Below are 21,651 nucleotides of genomic sequence, written 5' to 3'. Positions count from 1 at the left end.
ATCAATCATTCCTCAGTTGTTTTATATTTCCCCTCCAAGCAGTCAGAATATATTATGACATTTTTAAGGTTTTCCTTCTAAAATACTTGAATGTTTTGAGATGTTAAAATACCTTTTTTTTCTTTTTTTTTTAGGAATGTGCCTCCTGATCTCAGAGCATGAGCCGCTGTTGTTTTGACACATAGCAGAGAACTTAATGGTGACCCAAAGCTGAATTGGATTAAAACCCTGGCATAAAGATATAATTTATTTTCATTTCTTCAGTTGTAGCTTAACAATTAGCAATTAGCTTGAGAGAGATAAACTGGTATTTTGGCGTCCAGTAGGTGAAAACCAAAGTGCTTTTACCTGTATACGTTCAATGAAAGATGATTAATCTCTTCGGTCCTGTTTCAGAACTTCTTCAGACATGAAGAAGAGCTGGCGCTTTGAAACTATTCAAATGAAGCTGTTCTTGGACTAGGCCAAAACTTTATGTGGAGGTAACATTTAGTAAACTCATCCTGTTGTGGTACAAACGCAACAATTTAAAAGAAGAAGAAGAATGAGTAGAATGAGTTCATTGCTTTTCAGAAAATTACAATTAATTCTTCTGCAACTAACTTAAAACCGTGATTACAAAAGCTATGACAAAGTTATGCATTTGGATTTTAATGGACTTAATAAAATATTAAACACCTGCTAAATATCAGAGTAGCTAATTATTATTATGATTTTTTTCCATTCTGCTTTTCGAAGAGTATCACAAGCTGATTATCATAGTAAGAAACTGGAAAAGTGCAATGACATCAAAACATCAAAATAACACAAAAAAGACATTGAAACATGAAATAAATCAAAAGAATAAAAATGTAAGCATCACTGGAAACAAAAGAAAGATGCAAATTAAAACAAAATGGGGAAAAAAATGCGCAGATGTGACCTAATTAATTAACCTTTGAACTTTATTGGAAAGCGGAAGAAAACAATAATATTCTCAGCCCTAATTCTGTCTCTCCTTTTCCTTTTCTACACCTTGATTCTTCAACCAATCACTCCACAATATGCAAGGGTTGTTATCAGAAACATTACACAGACAAAATCCAAAGAACAAAAATGTAGGAAGACCTACAGAAAACCCGAGTAATATTTATAAAGATAGTTTTGAAAGGTGGCAAAAAAAAAAAACACATCTAACCCAGTTATGACTAAAAACTTGAACCGTTTGCAGAGAAAAGAAGAGATTAACGTTAATTCTCAAATACAGTTCAAGTCATTAAGTGACTCAGAACACAAAGTGAGACAATGTCGTCTTACATTTATGAGGATTTGCCCATCCTTTACAGCCAGATCACATCTAGTGGCTCCTCACCTTCTGGTCCCTCCTGTGACGCAGAATGTTATCAGTTTCCCTCTGCGACCTCACCCACGTCAGGTTGAGTTTACTGCTCCACTAAAACCGACGTGTTCCTGACTTTCTGTCTCCCTTTCACCTTCCCCGTCTGGTTCTGTTTTTAGATATGTGCCAACGTGCTGATCTTCCTGTGCGCTAACATCATCGGGATCTGTACCCACTATCCCGCCGAGGTCTCCCAGAGACAGACCTTCCAGGAGACGAGAGGATACATTCAGGCCAGGCAGCACCTGCAGAGGGAGAACCATCAGCAGGTACACACACACCTGCGTTTCCTGCTGGAGTCAGACAGGGAGCAGCCGTGCCGACGTCCTCCAGGAAAACCCGTCACATACATGCAAATAAGTAACAAATTGGAGTCTCCACGTCACAGACTGATTTGTTTGTCTCTTTTTTTTTTGGTTCTTGTTGTAAGGTCAAAAACACAAATCTCCACAACTTTCTAGTTGACTAACACATTCCCACGCACATGCCAGTAAAACACAGTGACTCATTCAGTATTTTTAGTGGAAAATAATCTTTAAAAAGTCCTCTCTACGTGTTTGTGTGTGTGTGTGTTTCTCTCTTTCTTTCTGCCTTTTCTTTTAAAATTCCTCCCTCTTCCTCTCTCTCTCTCTCTCTCTCTCTCTCTCTGCCTTGTTTAGGAACGGTTGCTGCTATCTGTTTTGCCGAGACACGTTGCAATGGAGATGAAGGCTGATATCATTGCCAAGAAGGAAGACATGATGTTTCACAAGATCTACATCCAGAAACACGATAATGTGAGGTAAGCCCAGTAATGGACACAGCCAACCTAAGACGGCGTTGTACCTGACTGAGATGTTTTTCCCCTGAGAGTGACTGTTACGCATATCGTGGTTTGATGACACAGATATTAACCTAACCATGTTTTCAGTAGTAAATTATGAGAGGTAGGCCCAACGTTTCCTGTGCCTCTTTCTCATTACCATCTGGTTTTCACATCCTGAAATGGAAGAACTCACTACTAATAGAGGAACAAAAAAAAAACAGTTTCTGCAGAGATCTTCTGTGGCAGATGACCCAGATAAGGAAGGTTGATTTACGGCGCTTAGTGACATAATGCTTTGCCTCACTGCTGCCCTACTAAGGTGTGAATGTTCCAGGAACAATCAATTTCCTCGATGTAACCCAGATTAAAACCTTTAGTTTTTGTCAAGTTATTTTCAGGTCTTTTTGTGAAGGATTCAGCACAGAATCACATAAACAAACAAAAGCTACTCCTTTTTTGCTTTCACAGAATCCTCAAATTGAACTAATTCCGAATAAAATAATCAGTTTAATTCAGTTCAGAGTTTATCTCTTTCTTTGTTTTATCCCTGCAGAGCCTAAAAATCATCTAATATCGCCTCTGCAAATACTGAAGAGCCACCAGTGGTTCAGTGAAATAATACCCAGTTTTGACTCACAGGGTTGTTTTCTTAGGTTTTGTTCCCTTTGTAGGTTGGTTCTCTGACTCATAGGTCCTTGAGTCACGTCATTTCAGTTACTAAAAAATCCCAAAGCTGAAGTTTATCTGCACCAAATTAGGAAAAAAAAAACTCTTAAAATGATTTTTATTATAATGTGGTTTGGCCTCTGACTGGCCAGTAGTAAATGTGTTTATTGTGTGGGAGTTAGTAAGACTTGTAAAAGTATTAAAGTCTCTTGGATTTTTATTTTTATTTTTTTTGTTCACATTACAACCACAAACCTCAGTATGTTTTACTGTGGTCATATATTGCAGACCAACAAAAAGTACTAGCACATAATTTTAAAATGGAAGAAGGACACCTGCTTTTTCTGTTTTAATTTAGCAAATAATATATATATATATATATATATATATATATATATATATATATATATATATATATATATATATATATATATATATTTATCACAGTGTAAATTTAGCAATGTGAAAGACTTAGTTATTTGTTTGGAAAGCATTGGTGAAGGAGCAGCTTCATAAAGACTGAGGAACACAGCACACAGGTCAGGGAGGAAGTTGTCCTCACGTTACATCACCCTGAATACTTGACACCGTCCTGAAACAGAGTGCCGGCTGCAGCGTCATGCTTTGGGAAAGCGCGTTTTCAGACGAGATGGTGAAAGTGATGCTCAGAGTAAAAGATAAAAGAGTCTTCATACAAGGTAAAGCATGATAGGTTAGAATGACCCAAGATCTTTGGCAATAGTTGAAGATTACTGTTCTCAAACTCACTCCACTGTGAGTACAAGGAATTTCTGTAGACAAGAAAATGACAAAATTTCCAAAATGTCTCTAGATGTGTAAAGCTGGTGAAGACACACCCCAAAAACAATAAAATCTGGTTCTCCTTAATGTTGACTTAGAGTGGGCTAAGTAAAAAATATTAATAATTAACATGGACATAAGTAATCAGAATAAATGGCCAGTAAGAATAAAAATGCATAATGTAATTTCTATTCTGATCAGCCTCAGCTCGATTGGACTGAATTTGTAATCTGAATGAGAGAAGTTGGTTAATACGGCGAGTGATAATCCAAATGTCGTGCATGTAAAGACTTGTTCTGAGTGTGGCAGATTGACCTGACTGTGCATGTGTGCGATAAGTCGGAGAAGAAAGAATGGTTTGTTGCTCTCTGGTCGTCTAATGCAGGAAAACCAACAGCATGTGTTGCTTATAGCCTGCAGCTTAAATAGAGAGTTAAGTAACAGAACCTGGTGCAGATCCGTTCTGGTCCCTTAGAAGACACAAAACAAAGACACAACTCTTGTTTTTTTATGTGCAGTACAGACAGAAGTACCACTTCTTCTTCTTCTCTCTTTTTAGGGAAATGTTACCACTCTGCGCATACCACTCCATATAAACCATATATTCTGATTATTTAACCCGAATACATTTCCATCCGATCAAGGAATTTCGCACATGTAAACATAACCACAGTCTTTAAATTTGTATTTGTAAAATAAATCCGTACACCTGTTGTCCTTCCTACTTACAGTTGTGCACCTTTGTATGCTGTCTGTTCGTTCACATAAAATTCACATAAAATTCACATAAAACCACAACAGAGCATTCTGAGAGACAATCTGAGCTTAAAAGTTTAAAACTTCATATGTCAAAATATTACACTTTAGATTAACTTATTATATGGCGGTAAGACGTTACTGCCCACATGAAGCTGTGTAGAAGATGAAAAACCCGTCCCCTAGTGGGACAGACAGCATCATCTGTCACCTTGAACAGCGTCTTTGGTCTTCCTGTTGTTTATCCTTGTGCTTCGTTTCTTTTAAAAGTTAAACCAACAAAGTCAAGCAGACCTGGCGACGGCTGGGGGGGGGCGGAGGTGTTCTCAGAGGGGAGGGATGGATGTTGTGACCTAAATCTGACTAAACGACCAGAGCCGTGGCTGAACAAGTGTCTGCGACTCTTTTTGTCTCTTCTCTGCTCCAGTGGCATTCGGAGCAGTTTCCTCCTTCCTCTTGTATTTGATTAATCTAATTCTCCTCTTTTTTTTTTTCTTTTTTCCTTCGTCCCTCTCACCTCTCCCACCTCAACGTCTCATGATCTGCAGCATACTATTTGCCGACATCGAGGGCTTCACCAGCCTGGCGTCTCAGTGCACGGCACAGGAACTGGTCATGACGCTGAACGAGCTATTCGCCCGTTTCGACAAGCTGGCCTCGGTGAGACACCTGCTGCTGCTGCGGCTTTCGCTGCACAACTCTGAACCACCGACTCCAGTGCAACTGTGCAATCTGCAGCCTTAGCGGATCACGGATGAAAGTGGCATTATGTACTTTGATGAACTGCAAACGCCACTAGTTAGATTACGCGGAGACTTATCTACAGTTAAGTGAGAAACTATTTGTCTCCTTGAAGATTTAATCTTAATTTGTTTTGTGTAACACGCCAATGTTACACAAAACAAAAAACTTCAATATCTGATAAAGTTAAAGCCAACTAAATACAAGAAGTAGTTTTCATATAGTTACAAATTCTACAATTATGAATGTACAAACCATGCAGTCATCCTCCGTGAAGCCATTAATTAAAGCTAATTAATCACAATTTTACCAACTTTATTATTTCCAGACCCATAAGATCAATACATTTTCTGACAACATAAAGTAGACAAAAAAGACCCAATGAAGGGACACATAAAGCCCAGATACAAAGAAATTCAACAATGAAAATTTTGGGACTTCAGTGAGAGACATTGTCCACAGAAGCAGAAAACATAAAACAGTCGTGAACCTTACCAAGAGTTGCCTTTGAAAATTGCATAAAGAGTACATCTCTGACTAATCCATGAGGTCACCAATGAGCCCAAAACAACATCTACAGCACAGCAGACTTTATTTGGTGGAATTAAGTTCAGCGCTACTGATTTAAAAAATGGAGAGAGTAAACAAAAATGCCTTTATGGTAGAGCTCTAAGCACAAAACCTATGCTAGAAAAATGAAAAAAAAAAAAAAAAAGCCTTCTTGGTCCACAAGATTCTACGTAAAATATTCTACAGATTTACCAAGACAAAAGGTGTTCATCTTGTCATATCAGAAAATCCTGGAGGAGAATGTCTGGTCATCAATTTCAGCTTGACGATGATCTGAGCAGCGCCAGAAAGCCGATCTCATAACGACTCAAAACAAAGACAATAAAAACCCAAATTGAAATTGTCGCACTTAAATTGGACCGAGATATAATAAACAGGCCGTTGATGTTCAGCCTGCGTCGTACAAAGCAATTCTCCAATGAAGAATGGGTAAAAATTCAGCAGCAGTGATGTAAAAGACTCTGGCACTCATCAAAAACACTTGTGGTTGCTGCAAAGAGTGGCACAAGTTGAGTTTAAGAAGGAGACATCTGCTATTTCTTTTAGGGCCATGTTGTTTTGGATAGCATTTTATCTTAACAAACATGGTGGGTTTTTTTTGTTTTTTTTCCAGATTATCTTTGAAATTAAAATTTGTGTGACGATCTGAGACATTCGAGTGTGACACAAAGGAAAAGGCTGAACAAATCCAAAATGCTTTTAATCACAGAACTGCTAGCTGAACGTTAGGTCTCACGAAAAACTTAACATTGTAGGTGAAATCTGTATTTTGCTGCTTTGCTGAACAGGAGAACCACTGCCTCCGCATCAAAATCCTCGGAGACTGTTATTACTGCGTATCGGGTCTGCCGGAGCCCCGGGCTGACCATGCCCACTGCTGTGTGGAGATGGGAGTGGACATGATTGAAGCCATCTCGTGAGCGAACACTGAACACTGCAACACACAGAAACCGTCATGAAATGTCCGTCAAGGTCCTTTTTTTTTTTTTTTTTAACAGCAGTGTGTGTATTTTCATCTGCAGGCTGGTAAGAGAAGTGACAGGTGTTAATGTGAACATGCGGGTGGGCATTCACAGCGGGCGAGTTCACTGCGGGGTGCTGGGCCTGCGCAAGTGGCAGTTTGACGTCTGGTCCAACGACGTGACGCTCGCCAACCAAATGGAGGCCGGGGGGAAGGCAGGGTGAGAACCTCCGGCTCCACCTGCTGCTTGACGTGGCGGACGACCGCGTTCTCCGTGCAGCTTCTGATTTCTGAATTGCTCGTGTTCTCAGACGTATCCACATTACCAAAGCCACCTTGCAGTACCTGAACGGGGATTATGAGGTGGAGCCGGGATACGGAGGGGAGAGGAACGCGTACCTGAAGGAAAACAACATCGAAACCTTTTTGGTGCTTGGCTGCAGCCAGAAAAGAGTGAGAGCTCTTATCTGCGTGGCTCCTCTTAAAATACCACGCCGCTGCCACATATTTCACACAAACAGCCGAATGCTTTTGGTCACATGGCTTTAAGGGCATTTATTTATTTTTTCCTTTCAGAAAGAGGAGAAAGCCATGATGGCCAAACTTCACCGAAAGCGTGCAAATTCTGCAGAGGGACTGATGTCCCATTGGGTGTCTGATAGAGCTTTCTCCAGAAGTAAGGAGTCTAAAGTCTACAAGAAGATGGTGAGATTCCCTCTAAAATGTTGCTAGATTTTTTTTTTTTTTTTTTTTTTTTACATATAGATTAGCAAGCAAAACCTCACACTTGCTGTGAGCCATTTTGGAGCTGTGTTTGAGTTGTATTGCTTATGTTATTAGAAGATTAATGCAGTGATGGCATCTACCAAAGAAGACAGATTATAGAGCTGAGCCTGTTGTTTATTAGGAATAGTGTCAGCCCACCCTGCGAGTTGACAGACCCGGTGAATGTTGCTCCGAGGGAGAAACTGTTGACAGACAGAAACAAGCAAGTTTGATGCTTGTTATTTTACTGCAAACTGTTATGTAAAATGCTATGTTGGTTAAATTTCTGACTGGCCTCATGTTGAACACCATAAGTGCTAAGCAGTAATCTGATTCAGCCACACTGAAGTAAAGAAGTTCTGCCTCATCTGAAGTTACCATATTTGGGCAAAAATGTCCTTTTCTATGGGGGTCAAAAAGTGCCAATCCATTAAATAATGACAAATCACTAAATTATTACTTGAAAATGTTCTGAAAATATATTTATTTTATTTCATAAGGATGCAGTGTAATAATCAAAAAATACTAGGAAAAAAAGATTCCACATTTCAGGAGCAGTAAGTGTTTTCTTCATGTGTTTTTTTTATTATTATTTGAGTTGATGGAACAAAATACAATCACTAACAATATGTTCCTCTAATGTTCACTGATCATTTTAACGTGGTCAAAGCTAATATGTTCACACTACTAGAGTAGTTTTAAACTCATGTTCATTAAAACCATAATACTTGGACAAGGCTCTGTAAATATTATTTTTTTTTAAAGTGAGAAAAATTTGGAGGCTTTCTGTGCCGACATAAAAGAGCCACTGCAAATTTGGGAAAAGAAAACAGAAATCACAAAAGATCTCCAGGGGAGCTTCCTGGTTCTTCACCATTTCTCCCTCACCCTCTCCTTAATCTTGAAGTCTCATTTCCTTTTTATTCCGGCATTCTTTCTCTATCCTCCTCCTCTGTCCTTTCTATCTCAGAGGGTTTGAGCCCTTGGGGCAAAGAGGGTGTAATTTGAAGCCTCTGAGCATTAATTAAAACATCAAACTCGCTCACAGGGATTAACTGTGCAGATGTCTGAGACTCTGTCTGTTTTTCACTTTTACTGTTGCTCCTTCTCTATTTTGAGACTTTTTCTGTCTTTCTTCCTTATTTATGCTCTGTATTTTTATTTTTCCCAGGGCATTGACGCAGCGTCCAGCAAAGAAAAGTGAGTATTTTATTCCCGGTTTTTGTTGCTGGGGCAGCTTTTATTATAAGAGGTTTTCTGGCAGACTGTCAGTGTAGATCTTTCACTCTGGTGGCTACTGTTAGTTTTATTTAGTCAGATCCAGCGCAGCACTAATACCGTACTGGATCTGGTTCTTCCTGCCTGTCATAACACAGGTTGATCCTCTCACAAACACATTTTCTCAGACGCAAACACAGACTAAACTCTGAACTGCTGATGCATTTGTTGCGACTATCAGCCCCTCCAAAGGACTTTATTGTGCATAAGCCGACAGTTTCACAGGTTATTTAAATCAAATCCGCCTCATAGGTCAACTAGAAGAGATGATTTCTTACATTTCTTAGAGATTTTGAAGAAACATTAAGAATGTAAAGTCATAAAAACAAAGAGATAAATTGCCAGGTACAACAAAATAACCGGATTTTTTTTTTTATTATAAGAATTAAACTGATCAGAAACTTATAAATATTCAAATAACTTTCAGAAGTTCAAGAAAAAATATACTCCACATCATTTCTTGTGAAGCATTAAAACTTCTTACCAGAAAGAACTTTGTTCCAGAGTAAAAGAGGAAATTTAAAAGAGCTTTAAAATCTTTTCCATTACAAAGAGTGGAGATTAGGATGGGAGCTGCAGACCACCAGTCTGTTAGCTCACATCAGCCTCCATTCAGAACAAGCACAAAACGATGGTTTGGGCCTAACATGTTCTGCCGTCTTCAACACATGAAACCGGCTGCATAGATGCAGATAAACGTCTCTTTCATAATCATTTCCCTGACCCACAGCACTTCTGGTAGAACAGGCTGTAATGTAAAGAACGAATCCCCCAAAACAGTTAACGAAGGCTTAAACACACAACTGAGAAGGTAAAGTCCAGAACGTGAACGCTTCACTCAAATTAGACAAATTACCTTAGCATGTAAACATTTATCACAACCTCAGCTCGGCCCCTTTGTTGGACAGAGGCTCTTTGAGAGTAACGTTCTGAAGATCACGCGCCACCAGGACTTAAACTTCCTCTCACACCAAACCAGACAGAAATTTAGCCAATCTCAAGGTTTCTTTCTGCAAGTATAGTAATAATAACTTTCCAGGATGATATGTTGTTTTCATCAGGCAAAAGAGTTCAAAGCAGCTCAAGCCAGGACACGTAAAAAGAAAGATTCAATCATGGCTTGGAATGTCAGGACAAGAAACATTGAGAAAACTGTCAGTTGGCTTAAATAGTTGTTAATGTTTCCTAAATATTAACGTTTAGCTGATTAGCCACAGCGAGCTGAAAGGTAAACCGTGCAGATAAGCTAATAGATTGGTTCATGCCACATTATTTGTCTTATAGCCGCTGCAGTCAGGAAAACCAGAACTCCGAGGATGAGGTGGATGATTTTCTTGCACGAGCCATCGACGCACGTAGCATCGACCAGCTGAGGAAAGATCACGTCAAGAAGTTTCTGCTCACATTTCAGACACCCGACCTAGAGAAAAAGGTTGGTGTTTCACCAGTTTTTCTGCTATAAAACGTTTTTGTTATGTCTAAAAGAATTGGGTTGGAAAGTAGCTAAGCTTCTATCTGTTTCTTTCTGTGTGTTTATTTTTCCACAGTACTCCAAAAAGGTGGACGATCGTCTGGGCGGTTACGTGGGCTGCACTCTGCTTGTCTTCTTCTGCATCTGTTTTATTCAGATGATAATTTTCCCAAAGTAAGTCCTCTCTCTGACAAACTGCATTTCCAAGTTATACCAAATTACGGCCGGGAAATGTGTTCTTGATTAGCTTGTGAGGGGTTAATGAGAGCTGTACGTCCTAATGAGCTTGCTTTTTTATCTTCCACAGAACAACACTTATGCTCGGTCTTTACATTAGCATCTTCATCATCCTCGCCAACATCCTTTTCATCTGTGCCATCTATTCCTGCCTCAAAGTAGGAAACAAAGCTCTTCACCACTTCTTCTGCCAGATAGCTCCAGATAAGAGTGCTTATTACATGTCTTCAGCTGGCATCACTCATAATATTAACTTTCGCTTATCTGATCTTCTCCTCGCTTTATGTCGAAGCGCTTCCCAGCTGCCTTCCAGACACTCACCAAGAAAATAATCCAGTCTCGGGCAAACAGTACGCTGGTGGGCGTCTTCACCATCCTTCTTCTCTTCGTCTCTTCTTTCGCTAATATGGTAGGCATCGGGGACGGTTGCCGAGTTGCTCTTGAGTAATGAAACTGTTGTTTCGCATAAACATGTTATTTCAACATAGTCCACACTGTAAACAAGGGGCTTTGGGGCTTTTGCATTTGTCTGATCTTCCTTTAAACCGTCAGACATTTCCTTACATATGTTTCTAATCCAATTTCCGAGAGAGAAGAAGAAATTCAGAATTATTCAGACGACAAACTACATCAATTTGCCTAAGGGGGCCTGTAATTACATGCATCTGTTTCTAATCATAATATGCCACTGGAACCAGGATCTTTAAATTGGGCCGGGGTTTTTCTCTGGCAAATATTGTCATTATGGTTCTTTAAACTCACAGCTCTCCTCAAACTAAGACTAGAAACAATGTTTAGCTCCCCCGACCCCCAAAAAAATAATTTTTAATATTTTTGTGACACCATCATTCTCTAAACCTATTAAATTACAGCTTTAATTTTCGCTGATGAGAATAAATGAGTTGAGGTCATTGTTGCTTTGCCTCTCACTGGGATGTAATTTTATAATCATCTGTAACTCTTAGCAGACACAGAAGCTTGCAGGTAGATGGGTGAAAATGTAGAGCGTAAACTGAGCATAGTGAGTGCTGATTTCCATCTTAACTGAATCTAAATAAAATTATTTTGGGACCTAAATGAAGAATTGAAGGAAGAGATTCTCCAGTAGTGTTGAAATCGGAGTTCAAAATGACCACAAAAGGAAATAAGCTGTATTTCTGTTAGTACTGTAGCAGTACCATGCTAGTACCTTAACACGTTGATAGGAATGTATCGGCATGTTATTTTGTAAATTACCAGATTAGCGCACAGATAAAATATGACAAAACTAACGTGTTTAAAATAGTTATGCAAGCATTTCTGTAACATGCAGATATATTGTGTGGAAAATTCCTGAAGATCTCCCAAATATTGTTATGGCAAGCCTATTGAATATATTTTCATTTGCAGCAAGTACACTATCATTAGTTCATTTTCCACCCTCAAATTTGACCTAAAATGTTAGCTAGTAAAAATGAAATAGCCTCCAGTCATTTTTACATTGCCTCTCATTAGAGTATGATTTGATTTTTGTTGTTCACTTTGTTCTAAAATGTAACCAAAAGCTTACATTTTCTGACATTTCTGATGCAATTGTGATGTCAGCACATTTTCAGAGGATTTTGAAGAATGCGTCTGGTGACGTCAAAATCGATTATTGTGAATGACCAAAATGGAGGTAGAAGAAACACAATGTTGGAGATGCTCAAAGGTCCAAAATTTAAAAAAAAAAAGGGAACAAAAGAACTAAAACTCTCAAAAATAAACGTATCAGGCTGTTGGTTGTTAATTTGGCTGCAAGAATCCAACATGAGAATGACTGAAAATATCAAACCAAAAGACGACAAACAGTCAGAAACAGGAGTAACAAGGAATCAAGAAGTAAACAGAACACGTAAAGAAAGACAGATCTTAAAATAAAACAGAAACAGGGAAAAAAAAATTACAGAAAACAGCAACATCTACAGGAATCAGAATCTTCACCAATACATGAAATACCAAAAGAACAGAAATGAAGAAGCACTAACACTGTTTTATGGTTTCAGAGATAAATCAGTTACAGATTATTGTCAATAATAAAGCTTCCCTAAACTATTTTTACTCTTACGTTTATTATCTATGACACATTTATTATAGTTTACAGACACATAAGAGGGTGAGCTTAGCCTTAGATAAAGATTCTCTTATCAACTTTATACTCTGCCAGGTGTATTTAGGACGGTTCTGACTGGCGTCCAGACCAGACAGACCTATCACTCTGTTTTATTTCCAGCTTGTTAGATCATGTCTGTTGTCTTTTCATGCTCACAAAGGAGACACTCCTATTGTCAACCCTGAAACCACAAAGCCCTTCCACATTTAACACAGATCCCCTCTCACCCCCATCTGCAACACAAGGGATAATTGAGACTTTTCTCATTTTAATCTAATATTTCTATTCCACATTTATCATCACTATGGAGACAGTGTTTTTCTCCGTTTGGGTTTACTTTTTATACTCATGTAAATGATTCATAATAAAATTGTCATATTTCTCAAACAGAACTGGAATAATGAGCAGTATTGAATCTTTAAATGAGTCTGGCCTTTTCTTTTGTTATTAAAGATTAGGAAAATAAGATTTAAAAAACAAAAGTGGTTCAACCAACTTCACTAAATAACAAAAAGAAATCAATCATCCATAGTCTTACAACTGTAAGATTATTTTCATTATGAACAAAATATTGCAATCAAGGGAAACTACATTTATCTAGATTAATATAAAGAAATAAAATGTCCACTTAACAATCACTTCAGCAAATCACTTCAGTAAAATGAAACATAAGACTGATTTATTATTATTAAGAAAAATCAATAAAATAAAAATCTAATTTATTATTAATAAACAAACATTTACTCTCTGTCAGGTAGCGAAATAAAGTTTCAGTTTTCATCGCAAGGTTGTTTGGCAGCAACCTTATTGCCACGTTGCCATAGAGATGTTATGTAAAATGAAAAATGCTGAGAAACGGCTTTAGCTCTGGTTCCGTTCGATGAGTTTGGGCCCACACAGATATAACTTCAAAGCAATATCGTAGTTACTTCAATACATTTGTATTACATGTTGAGGGTAATACAAATGTATCAGCATACATTTGTAACAAACAAATCGTTTGTTTGTTTTACTGATTTACCTGCCAAAAGGCGGCACATCCGGTTGTCCATCCTGCTCCATTTAAGATCAGATTTCGTCTTTCCTTCCCCAGTTTACCTGCAGCAGAGAGAAACTGCAGGACTGTATAGGACGGGAACTGAACACAACAGTGACTCTGTGCCTGCTGCAGAACCTCAGCAGGACAGCAGAGGACGGCCTGACTCTGTGCTCCAGTCAGGTGATGCCCTGCCATCTACCTGAGGTTGGTTCTGTTTCTATTTCATTCTCTGGGTGAATGTTTGAATGTTTCAGGTAAAAACTGTCCAAATATCCAGCTGAAATCCTTCTCCTGCTCCTTTTCCTTCCCTCGCTGTGCTGCAGTATTTCAGCTACAGCGTACTGCTGACCCTGCTGGCCTGCTCCGTGTTCCTGCACATCAGCAGCATCGGGAAGCTGGCTCTGATGCTGCTCATCTATCTCGTTTTCCTCCTGCTGGTGGAGTGGCCTCAGGTGACCCTGTTTGACAACGCCGACCTGCTGGTCTTTGCCAACACTCTGTAAGTCTGCTGCCAGGCTACAAACTAACTTTCAACTTGACCGGTTAAACTTACGTGTCGTCGGGTCGCAGTTTAGCTTAGATTCGACCTACTTCCTTTTTTTTTTTTTTTTTTTTTTAAAAAAAGGTTTAAAACCTAGTACTCCTATTTTTGAATGTTATGTCCTATTTCTGAATATGTTCTCATTTTTACCACAGGCAATTACCACCTGTTAATGATTCCCTGCAACAGTAAGTTGGTTTTTATGTTTGCTCCATTTTATTTAAGTGGGTTCATGTGTTTGCAGGGCTGACCCTCTCTCTCTTTTTCCTAGATCTGGTTTCAATGAAACCGCAGAGCAGTGGTAAGAAGCTTTATTCATAATATATCCACAGTGCTGTGATTTGAGTTCTTTGTACATTTATTTCGAGGTTTTTCTGTGTTTGGTTCTGTTCCCTGATAGTCTCTGTGTTGTCCTGTCTCCCCTGTTGATTGTGCCCAGCTGTTTCTAGTTCCTGTGATTACCTTCCCCGTGTATTTAGTCCCTCCTCTTGTCTGTGTTCCTTGTCGGATCCTCGTCTAACGTCGTCTAATTGTTGTCTGTGTCGGCCTTCACAGTCGAACTGTCAAGTCCTGTGTTGGTTTAGCTCACGTTTTCAGTCTTCAGTTTTTCAGTTGCTACCGGTATTAGCTGTGTGCTAGTGTTTCTGCCGTTCCGCCTGTACTGGACTGTGTTTTGAGCTTCTCTTCATTAAATCATCATCATCATTTGGGTCAGCGTTCATTCTCACCACCACCAACCAGCCCCATGACACACAGTGCAAATCAGAAGTTTACATAAGTCCCTACTGTCCTTCTGAAAACAGGGAGATCTTGCTGGGTTTACATATACTCACTAAGTGCATGACTGCCATTTTTGGAGGGAATTGTTACACAGATATTGCATCAGAATGTTACTAGGACATTCATGCACATGATGGGTGTATGCAAAGTTCTGATTGGCATTGTAGACATCTGCTTTTATTCAAAGGTATTTAAAATAATTAGTAATTGTATTTTTTTTTTTTTTTTCAGCCCGGGGGCTGGGACCAAGGGGCCCCTCAGGGTCATGACCCCCATAATCCTGCTGGTTTTCGTTCTGGCTCTCTATTTGCACGGCCAGCAGGTGGAGTCCACCGCACGTCTCGACTTCCTCTGGAAGTTGCAGGTGAATAAGTTTCACTTTTGCACTGAAAGCAGAAGTGTTTAAAGTTTGCAAAAGTCAACTTTCACCACGTATGCTTTGCCGGCATGCAGCACAAAGAGCGTTGTGTGTTTGTGTGTCAGAAGGCTAATATTCACGAGAACTGAAACTAGAGAAGCCAGGACAAATGTCAGTTCATCGCGAATTTCCACCTGACCTGCTGTAGTATGCTAAAATGTTGTGAAAAATCAAAGCAAAACAAATAAATCTTCAGAATTTGCGTCTCCTGTTAGTGTAACTCCCTCCGTGTGTCTCCCCAGGCCACGGAGGAGAAGGAGGACATGGAGGAGTTACAGGCCTACAACCGACGCCTGCTGCACAACATCCTGCCCAAAGATGTGGCCGGCCACTTCCTCGCGATGGAGCGGCGAAATGACGAGCTGTACTACCAGTCGTGTGAGTGCGTCGCTGTCATGTTCGCCTCCATCAGCAACTTCTCCGAGTTTTACGTGGAGCTGGAGGCAAACAACGAGGGGGTCGAGTGCCTCAGGCTGCTTAACGAAATCATCGCCGACTTTGACGAGGTAAAATATGGACCGCCAAGCCGTGCAAATAAAATAATGCAGGAAAAACAACAGTTACATCCTGTTAAGAGGTGAACACTTTAGGGGTTTTTAACCAACAGCTCCCGTTCCCTCTCCTAATTCGTGCTTTACCACTCATCTCCAGATAATCAGCGAGGAGCGGTTCCGTCAGCTGGAGAAGATCAAAACAATCGGCTCCACCTACATGGTGGCCTCGGGCCTCAACGACACCACCTACGACAGAGAGGGCCGCTCGCACATCCTGGCTCTGGCCGATTACGCCATGAGGCTTCGAGAGCAGATGAAATACATCAATGAGCATTCCTTCAACAACTTCCAGATGAAGATCGGTACGCTTGGAATCTAGAAGAAATTGCTCCTGAAACATTACCTCATAAACCCTCTTTACGTTTAATCAGACACAGAAGACTTAAAATCAGGAGATGTGTTTTTTGTTTGTTTTTTTTTTAAATAGTGTAACTTACTTGCAGCATGATTCGTTCTCAGGGTTGAACATGGGGCCTGTTGTGGCAGGGGTGATTGGCGCCAGGAAACCCCAGTATGACATCTGGGGAAACACAGTTAATGTGGCCAGCCGAATGGACAGCACTGGAGTACCGGACTACATCCAGGTACGGCGTTTGCTTTAGACCGTGTTCAGAAACTGCTCCAAAGTTTTTACTTGTGCATCACAACACTTTTATCATTTTAGTTGAGATTTTTGGGGTTTTTTTAGTTGTAAAAAACAGAAAAGAATCAAAACAAATAAAAAAAAGTGTTTGTGAGATAAGAAAGAAAAGAAAAAACTAGTAAAAGTTTCAGAGTGAAGTTAAAAAAGACAATGCTACATTGTATCAGCATTGGATTCAGGACCATGGAGTTTCTTCTTTCTTGGCAATTTTTGCTATTTTGTACCCACTGACATTTCTTCAGGACGGCGTCAGCATGCCGCTCCAACACAGGATAACTCAGTAAAAAAGTTGCCAAAGTCGTTGTTGCTGTTGGAAAGTCGTGGGTCCTATTCCAGCTTCCTACTCTGCCACATGATTATGAGCCATTAGGAAAGACGCTTAAAACCAAATTGTCCACTGATCTCTGCACCTGTATGAACTGGTGCAGAGTCGTACACATAAACTAAAAGGTACAAAATGGATCATTTCTTGAGGTTACATTCTTTGTGAATTGGTCCAACAACCACAGCAACAACAATATTATTTGCGTCTTGTTCCTGCTGAGCAGTTTCCCGCAGTACTGGGCTAATCTTAGCATGTTTATTCTCTGTCTTGATATGGCTCATTGATAGTTTGGCTATTAATATTCCTGTGCAGTTCTATTTCATTGTGTGTGTGTACAAAACTTGAAATTCTGGTTCAAGAGCTGAGCTGTGTTTCAGTGTCCTGCACTGAAAGCTGTATGTGAGCACAGCCGATGCAGCAGGGCGCAAAACGCACAGAGGCTGGAAGCAGAAAGGATGTTAAATGGCTCCAATGAAAATGTGCGAATGTTTTCAAAGATTTCCCTTGCAAATGTGTTTGTGTCACATTGGACGTCGTCATCACATAGTTTTTGGGGGTGGAGTTTAGTCAGGAAGTTCAAAGCACCAATCATTCAAAAATGTCTTGAATGGACTGTGAATAAGTTGTGGGCGGGTTAGCAAACTTATAATCCAGTGGTGGAGCTCAATCTTGTTTCCTTGGAAGGTGAGAAAAAGGATTCAGCTTAAATCAAAAAGTCCTAAACCTTAAATCTTAAAAACTACGTCACCAAACCTAACTTAGAGTAACAATAAATGCTTTCCCAAGAGATATCTTAAAGGGTTTATTTCCCTGAAAAGCAACAAAGTCGATGAAAAAGATGTAAAAAAAAATAATCACACAGTAAATATTAAGCTTAAGTGAAGTCAGAAGCAATTTGTTTAAAGTTGAAATTTAATTCATTTGGGAGCGACGATGCACTTTAATTAACATTTCTGTTAGATTTAGCCAAAAGACTATTTTTCATCTGTTGTCCCAGAACCAGATGTAAGTTTCAAGTATTTTCCTGACTTCATAAAGTTGTGTCTAAAGTCATTAAATTCGTGTCATGCGATTCAGGTCCACACCTCTGGCAGATTCTTAGAAAATTAGTCATGAAGGCTCTTGCTCAGTGTTTGCTCCGACACAAATGTGGGTCACTTGTGTCCATTCATATGTAAATCATTACAAAAAATGACATCTAACTCGTTTTTTTTGTTGTTGTTTTTCTTCCACAAACTCAGACTTGCACGTAGAGTTAATAGAGTTTATGCTCAGTGTAAACAACTCGAGGCAGATCACAATAATCACTAAAAAATGTTATGCATTTTGCAGAGGTGTCATCTTGCAAGAATCTCAGTTACTGCCAGACATGTTGTGTTCCAGCAGATATGCTCCTCGTTGAATGTCCCTTTGGGATCAGGCAGAAAGCTAAATTTAAATTTCCCCTGGAGACAAAGCTGCTGCCATGGGTCAACGTCATAATCATAAACATTTAGCAGATGTTAAAGCATGTCTTCAAATGTTTTATGCACATGCAAAGCTAAAGGCTTGGGGGGGATAAGAATGACTAGATAGAGCACTGCTGCGCCCTGTAGGACAGTTTGTGGTACTGCAGCTCCAAATGTTTAACCGTTTTAATTTCACTACCAAATGAGCAAAAGGCATCTAAAAAAAACACCAAAATGAACATTTTCAGTTTGTAAAATAAAAATAAAAAAATATATATTTATTGCCATTTCCTGGTAATTTCCTTAAGTTTCATCTACTAAGTGATTTGAAATAGTTCAAAAACGTAGAAAAACCAATTATTTCCTTTTATCGAATAAAAAGTGTCACTGTAATTGTAATTACAGCGTAATGATTCATAATTGAACAAATATTTTGAAATATCAGTGCATAATATTATCTACAGGGCAGTAAAAAGTACATACTTCCCACATTGTGTAGCGTTTCCACCACAAACTTCAGGTGCTTTTTACTTGTGTTTTATGTGAAAGGCCAACACAAAGCGATGTGAAAGGAAAGAGAAATGACTTTCAAAATGTTTTCAAATTAAAAAACTGAAAAGGGTTACTGTGCATAAAATCGATTTCAACTAACTGCCTTCAAAGGTTACCTCATTAGTAAATTGAGACCACCTGCAGGCGAATTAATCTCAGCCGTTCTCGGAGATTTTGAGAAAACGAAAGAACAAAGAGCCGCATGGAAACCAAGGAACCCAGTAGGTCAGAGATAAAGTTGTGGAGATGCTTAAAGCAAAGTTAGGTTGTGAAACAATAGCCAAAACTTTTAAAATCTAACATAGAGCTTTTCAATACTCCATTCGAGCATGGACTAACTACAAGCTTATCCCTTCTCCAACACACCTTAATCAAAAGCTGAATTTCCTCATCAGAACTGTGTTCATTCAGGTTTTATAGTCGTAACCTGACAAAATATGAAATGTTCAAGTGGTCGATACTTCTGTGAAAATACACTGAACGTTTGGTTGTTTTTTTTTTCCTGCCAGACTGACTAAACATCTCACATATTTCCTTCTCCAAGGTGACCACCGACTTGTACCATGTGTTGGCCAACAACGGATACCAGCTGGACTGTCGAGGTCTCGTCAAGGTGAAAGGGAAGGGGGAGATGACCACCTACTTCCTCACCAGTGGCCCGCCGGGTAGTTAACGGCGGAGGCAGCCCGACCGCACGGTGACTCCCGCTGCGTTGAAACGGCAGGGACTGCAGAGAGACTGAGCGTCCGGCTCTGCGACGGGCGCCGGGGACAAGATGCGGCCGTCGGAGAGAGGAGTCCGTTTCTTGTCACATTCTCAGACTGAAGGCTTGTCGCGAGCCGCTCGATTAAATAATGAATCCCAGTGGCCTTAGGAAGGAAGCGGCGACGCTTGTGTTTTTGAGCAATAGTACAAGTATGCCATCTGGAGTCATTATTTATTTTTGTGAGAAACTAAGCAATCTTTCTTAGAAGAAAATTATGCAAGGACAACATGAAGGAGAAGAATAACCAAAGAACAAATAAATGTCTGATGATTCCGTTCAACACTATAATAAACTTTATAAGCTATATTATTCCTCTTTTTCAGAGAGCGAAGGCCACAGCAACTTCTCTGAACTGTTTTTAACAAAGAGGAGCGCACACGCACAGATAATGCAGAAGGAAAACGGCAACGACAGCAACCTTGGCTCTGACCTTTCTGTTTCTAATCAGGGCTTTCTTTGTTCCCTCCACCCTGCAATTAGTTTATGGCCCACTCAAACACACGGCTGAGCGCCGGGCCCCTGTGGCCCCGGAAGAAGACGTGGGAAACAGAAGAAGAATGATTTGACCTGAAGAACGATTGTATTCCAACTATAAACCATTTTTGTACGGTTGTGTGTGTGTGTGTGTACGGGTGTGAGCTCTGTAGCTCGATCTGATGAGGGGCAGACGGAAAACTTTTCACTGTGAGATTTCTAAGATACTGTACGACGCTTTCTTGCCAAACTGTTTGCTGCAAATCATGTTTTGTTATTCACTACAGTTGAGTGTCCATTCCTGATTGTTTGTGTCAAGACTGATCTTTTGAAGACGATCGTGTCCCACTGCGCCTTTACTGGACTGTGATTTATTAACTGATTTCATTCCAAATGAAATGAGCGTGGTTTAGTTGGAACTGTGTTAAAGGTAAGCTGACTTCCTGACAGCTGTTGAATTATTTTTTATGCAGAAATTCTCCTTCTGCTCTGTATTGCCTTGATATTATTCAGCACTAATGTTTGCATTCTTCATGGCCCGATATTCACAACCTTACACAGCAGTATTTGACGCTAATTTCTAGTATAAGCACCCGTGAAAGAACTGTTGTTTGAAACAATAATCAAATGAATGTATGCAAAAATGAGGATTTTTATCTAACAGTGAGGTGATTTGAAGAAAAACATCCTGGTTCTTAAAATCCTCGTACTAGAAGCCCAACAGTTTAGATTGAATATTTTCTATAAAAAAAAAAAAAAATGCTTTATACTCTGTTGATGTGCTTCTGTTTCTGTCTTGGCGCCAAAACGCCGCAAAACAGTCACTTGTTGCTCTCTGTTGTTATGAAAACCCAAGTAAACACTGTCTCATCTTCAACTAGTGCAACTGCAGATAGAGTTGGATTTTACTAGAATAAGAAATCAATAAATGGCTTTTTTCCATTGCTTTGCCTCATATGGTTTTGTTGTTGCGCATACGAAGAACAAGAGCAAACCTTTTGGATAATGCATCTTCTTCTTAAGTAATAAGCACTACTGCTTATTACTTAATAATAAGCAGTAGTGCTTATTATTAAGTACTAATAAGCACTACTAGTAAAGATGTGTATGATGCCTTAAAATAAATTCAAGTTGGAAAAATGAGACTTTAGCTAACTATTTGGTTAATAACTATTTCTGTAACTGTGAAATAAATGTAGCATTATTTTTAACTCGATCAAAGTGTTGATGGTCTTTTAATTACGACTCAATATGCATGTAACAACATTAAAAGCTAGTATCCCGATTATTGGGGGCAAATTAATCAATTTTATCAATATAATTTGTTAAAATTGTGTTAAAAGTTTATTTTAATCATTTCAGTCTGAATGTAATTCACTAAGACAGCAGTGGTAGTAGCAGCAGAAGTACTATTACATAATAAATTTGACAAGTGCCCCTTATTAAATGATGCCTGTGTGCATACTGCTGTGCTTTTAAAAGTTGCTGTAGGTTGTTTTAATTGGCTTAAGATATGCCTTTTTCTCAGTTCATCGGCTGGTCTGACCCTTT

The 21,651-nt window shown here is 39.4% G+C and overlaps 1 protein-coding gene across 1 annotated transcript; it reads left to right on the top strand.

Moving 5' to 3' along the window:
* The first annotated feature begins 1,376 nt into the window (after window positions 1-1,376).
* On the top strand, window positions 1,377-21,045 carry LOC106938827 (adenylate cyclase type 6-like). Its single transcript, XM_015021010.1, has 22 exons — window positions 1,377-1,409; window positions 1,498-1,647; window positions 2,038-2,159; window positions 4,955-5,066; window positions 6,506-6,633; window positions 6,740-6,898; window positions 6,990-7,131; window positions 7,255-7,383; window positions 8,615-8,643; window positions 10,006-10,153; window positions 10,269-10,366; window positions 10,500-10,587; window positions 10,722-10,838; window positions 13,654-13,803; window positions 13,923-14,098; window positions 14,296-14,328; window positions 14,412-14,441; window positions 15,152-15,284; window positions 15,581-15,844; window positions 15,990-16,194; window positions 16,352-16,476; window positions 19,405-21,045. Exons 1-22 carry the CDS (start codon window positions 1,377-1,379, stop codon window positions 19,531-19,533), a joined length of 2,700 nt encoding a protein of 899 aa, XP_014876496.1. The 3' UTR covers window positions 19,534-21,045.
* Window positions 21,046-21,651: the final 606 nt, after the last annotated feature.

Source organism: Poecilia latipinna, unplaced genomic scaffold, assembly GCF_001443285.1.
Source record: "Poecilia latipinna isolate Pla-1442-1.1 unplaced genomic scaffold, P_latipinna-1.0 Scaffold2703, whole genome shotgun sequence".
Lineage (NCBI taxonomy): Eukaryota > Metazoa > Chordata > Actinopteri > Cyprinodontiformes > Poeciliidae > Poecilia > Poecilia latipinna.
This window is presented reverse-complemented; position numbering and strand designations above follow the sequence as displayed.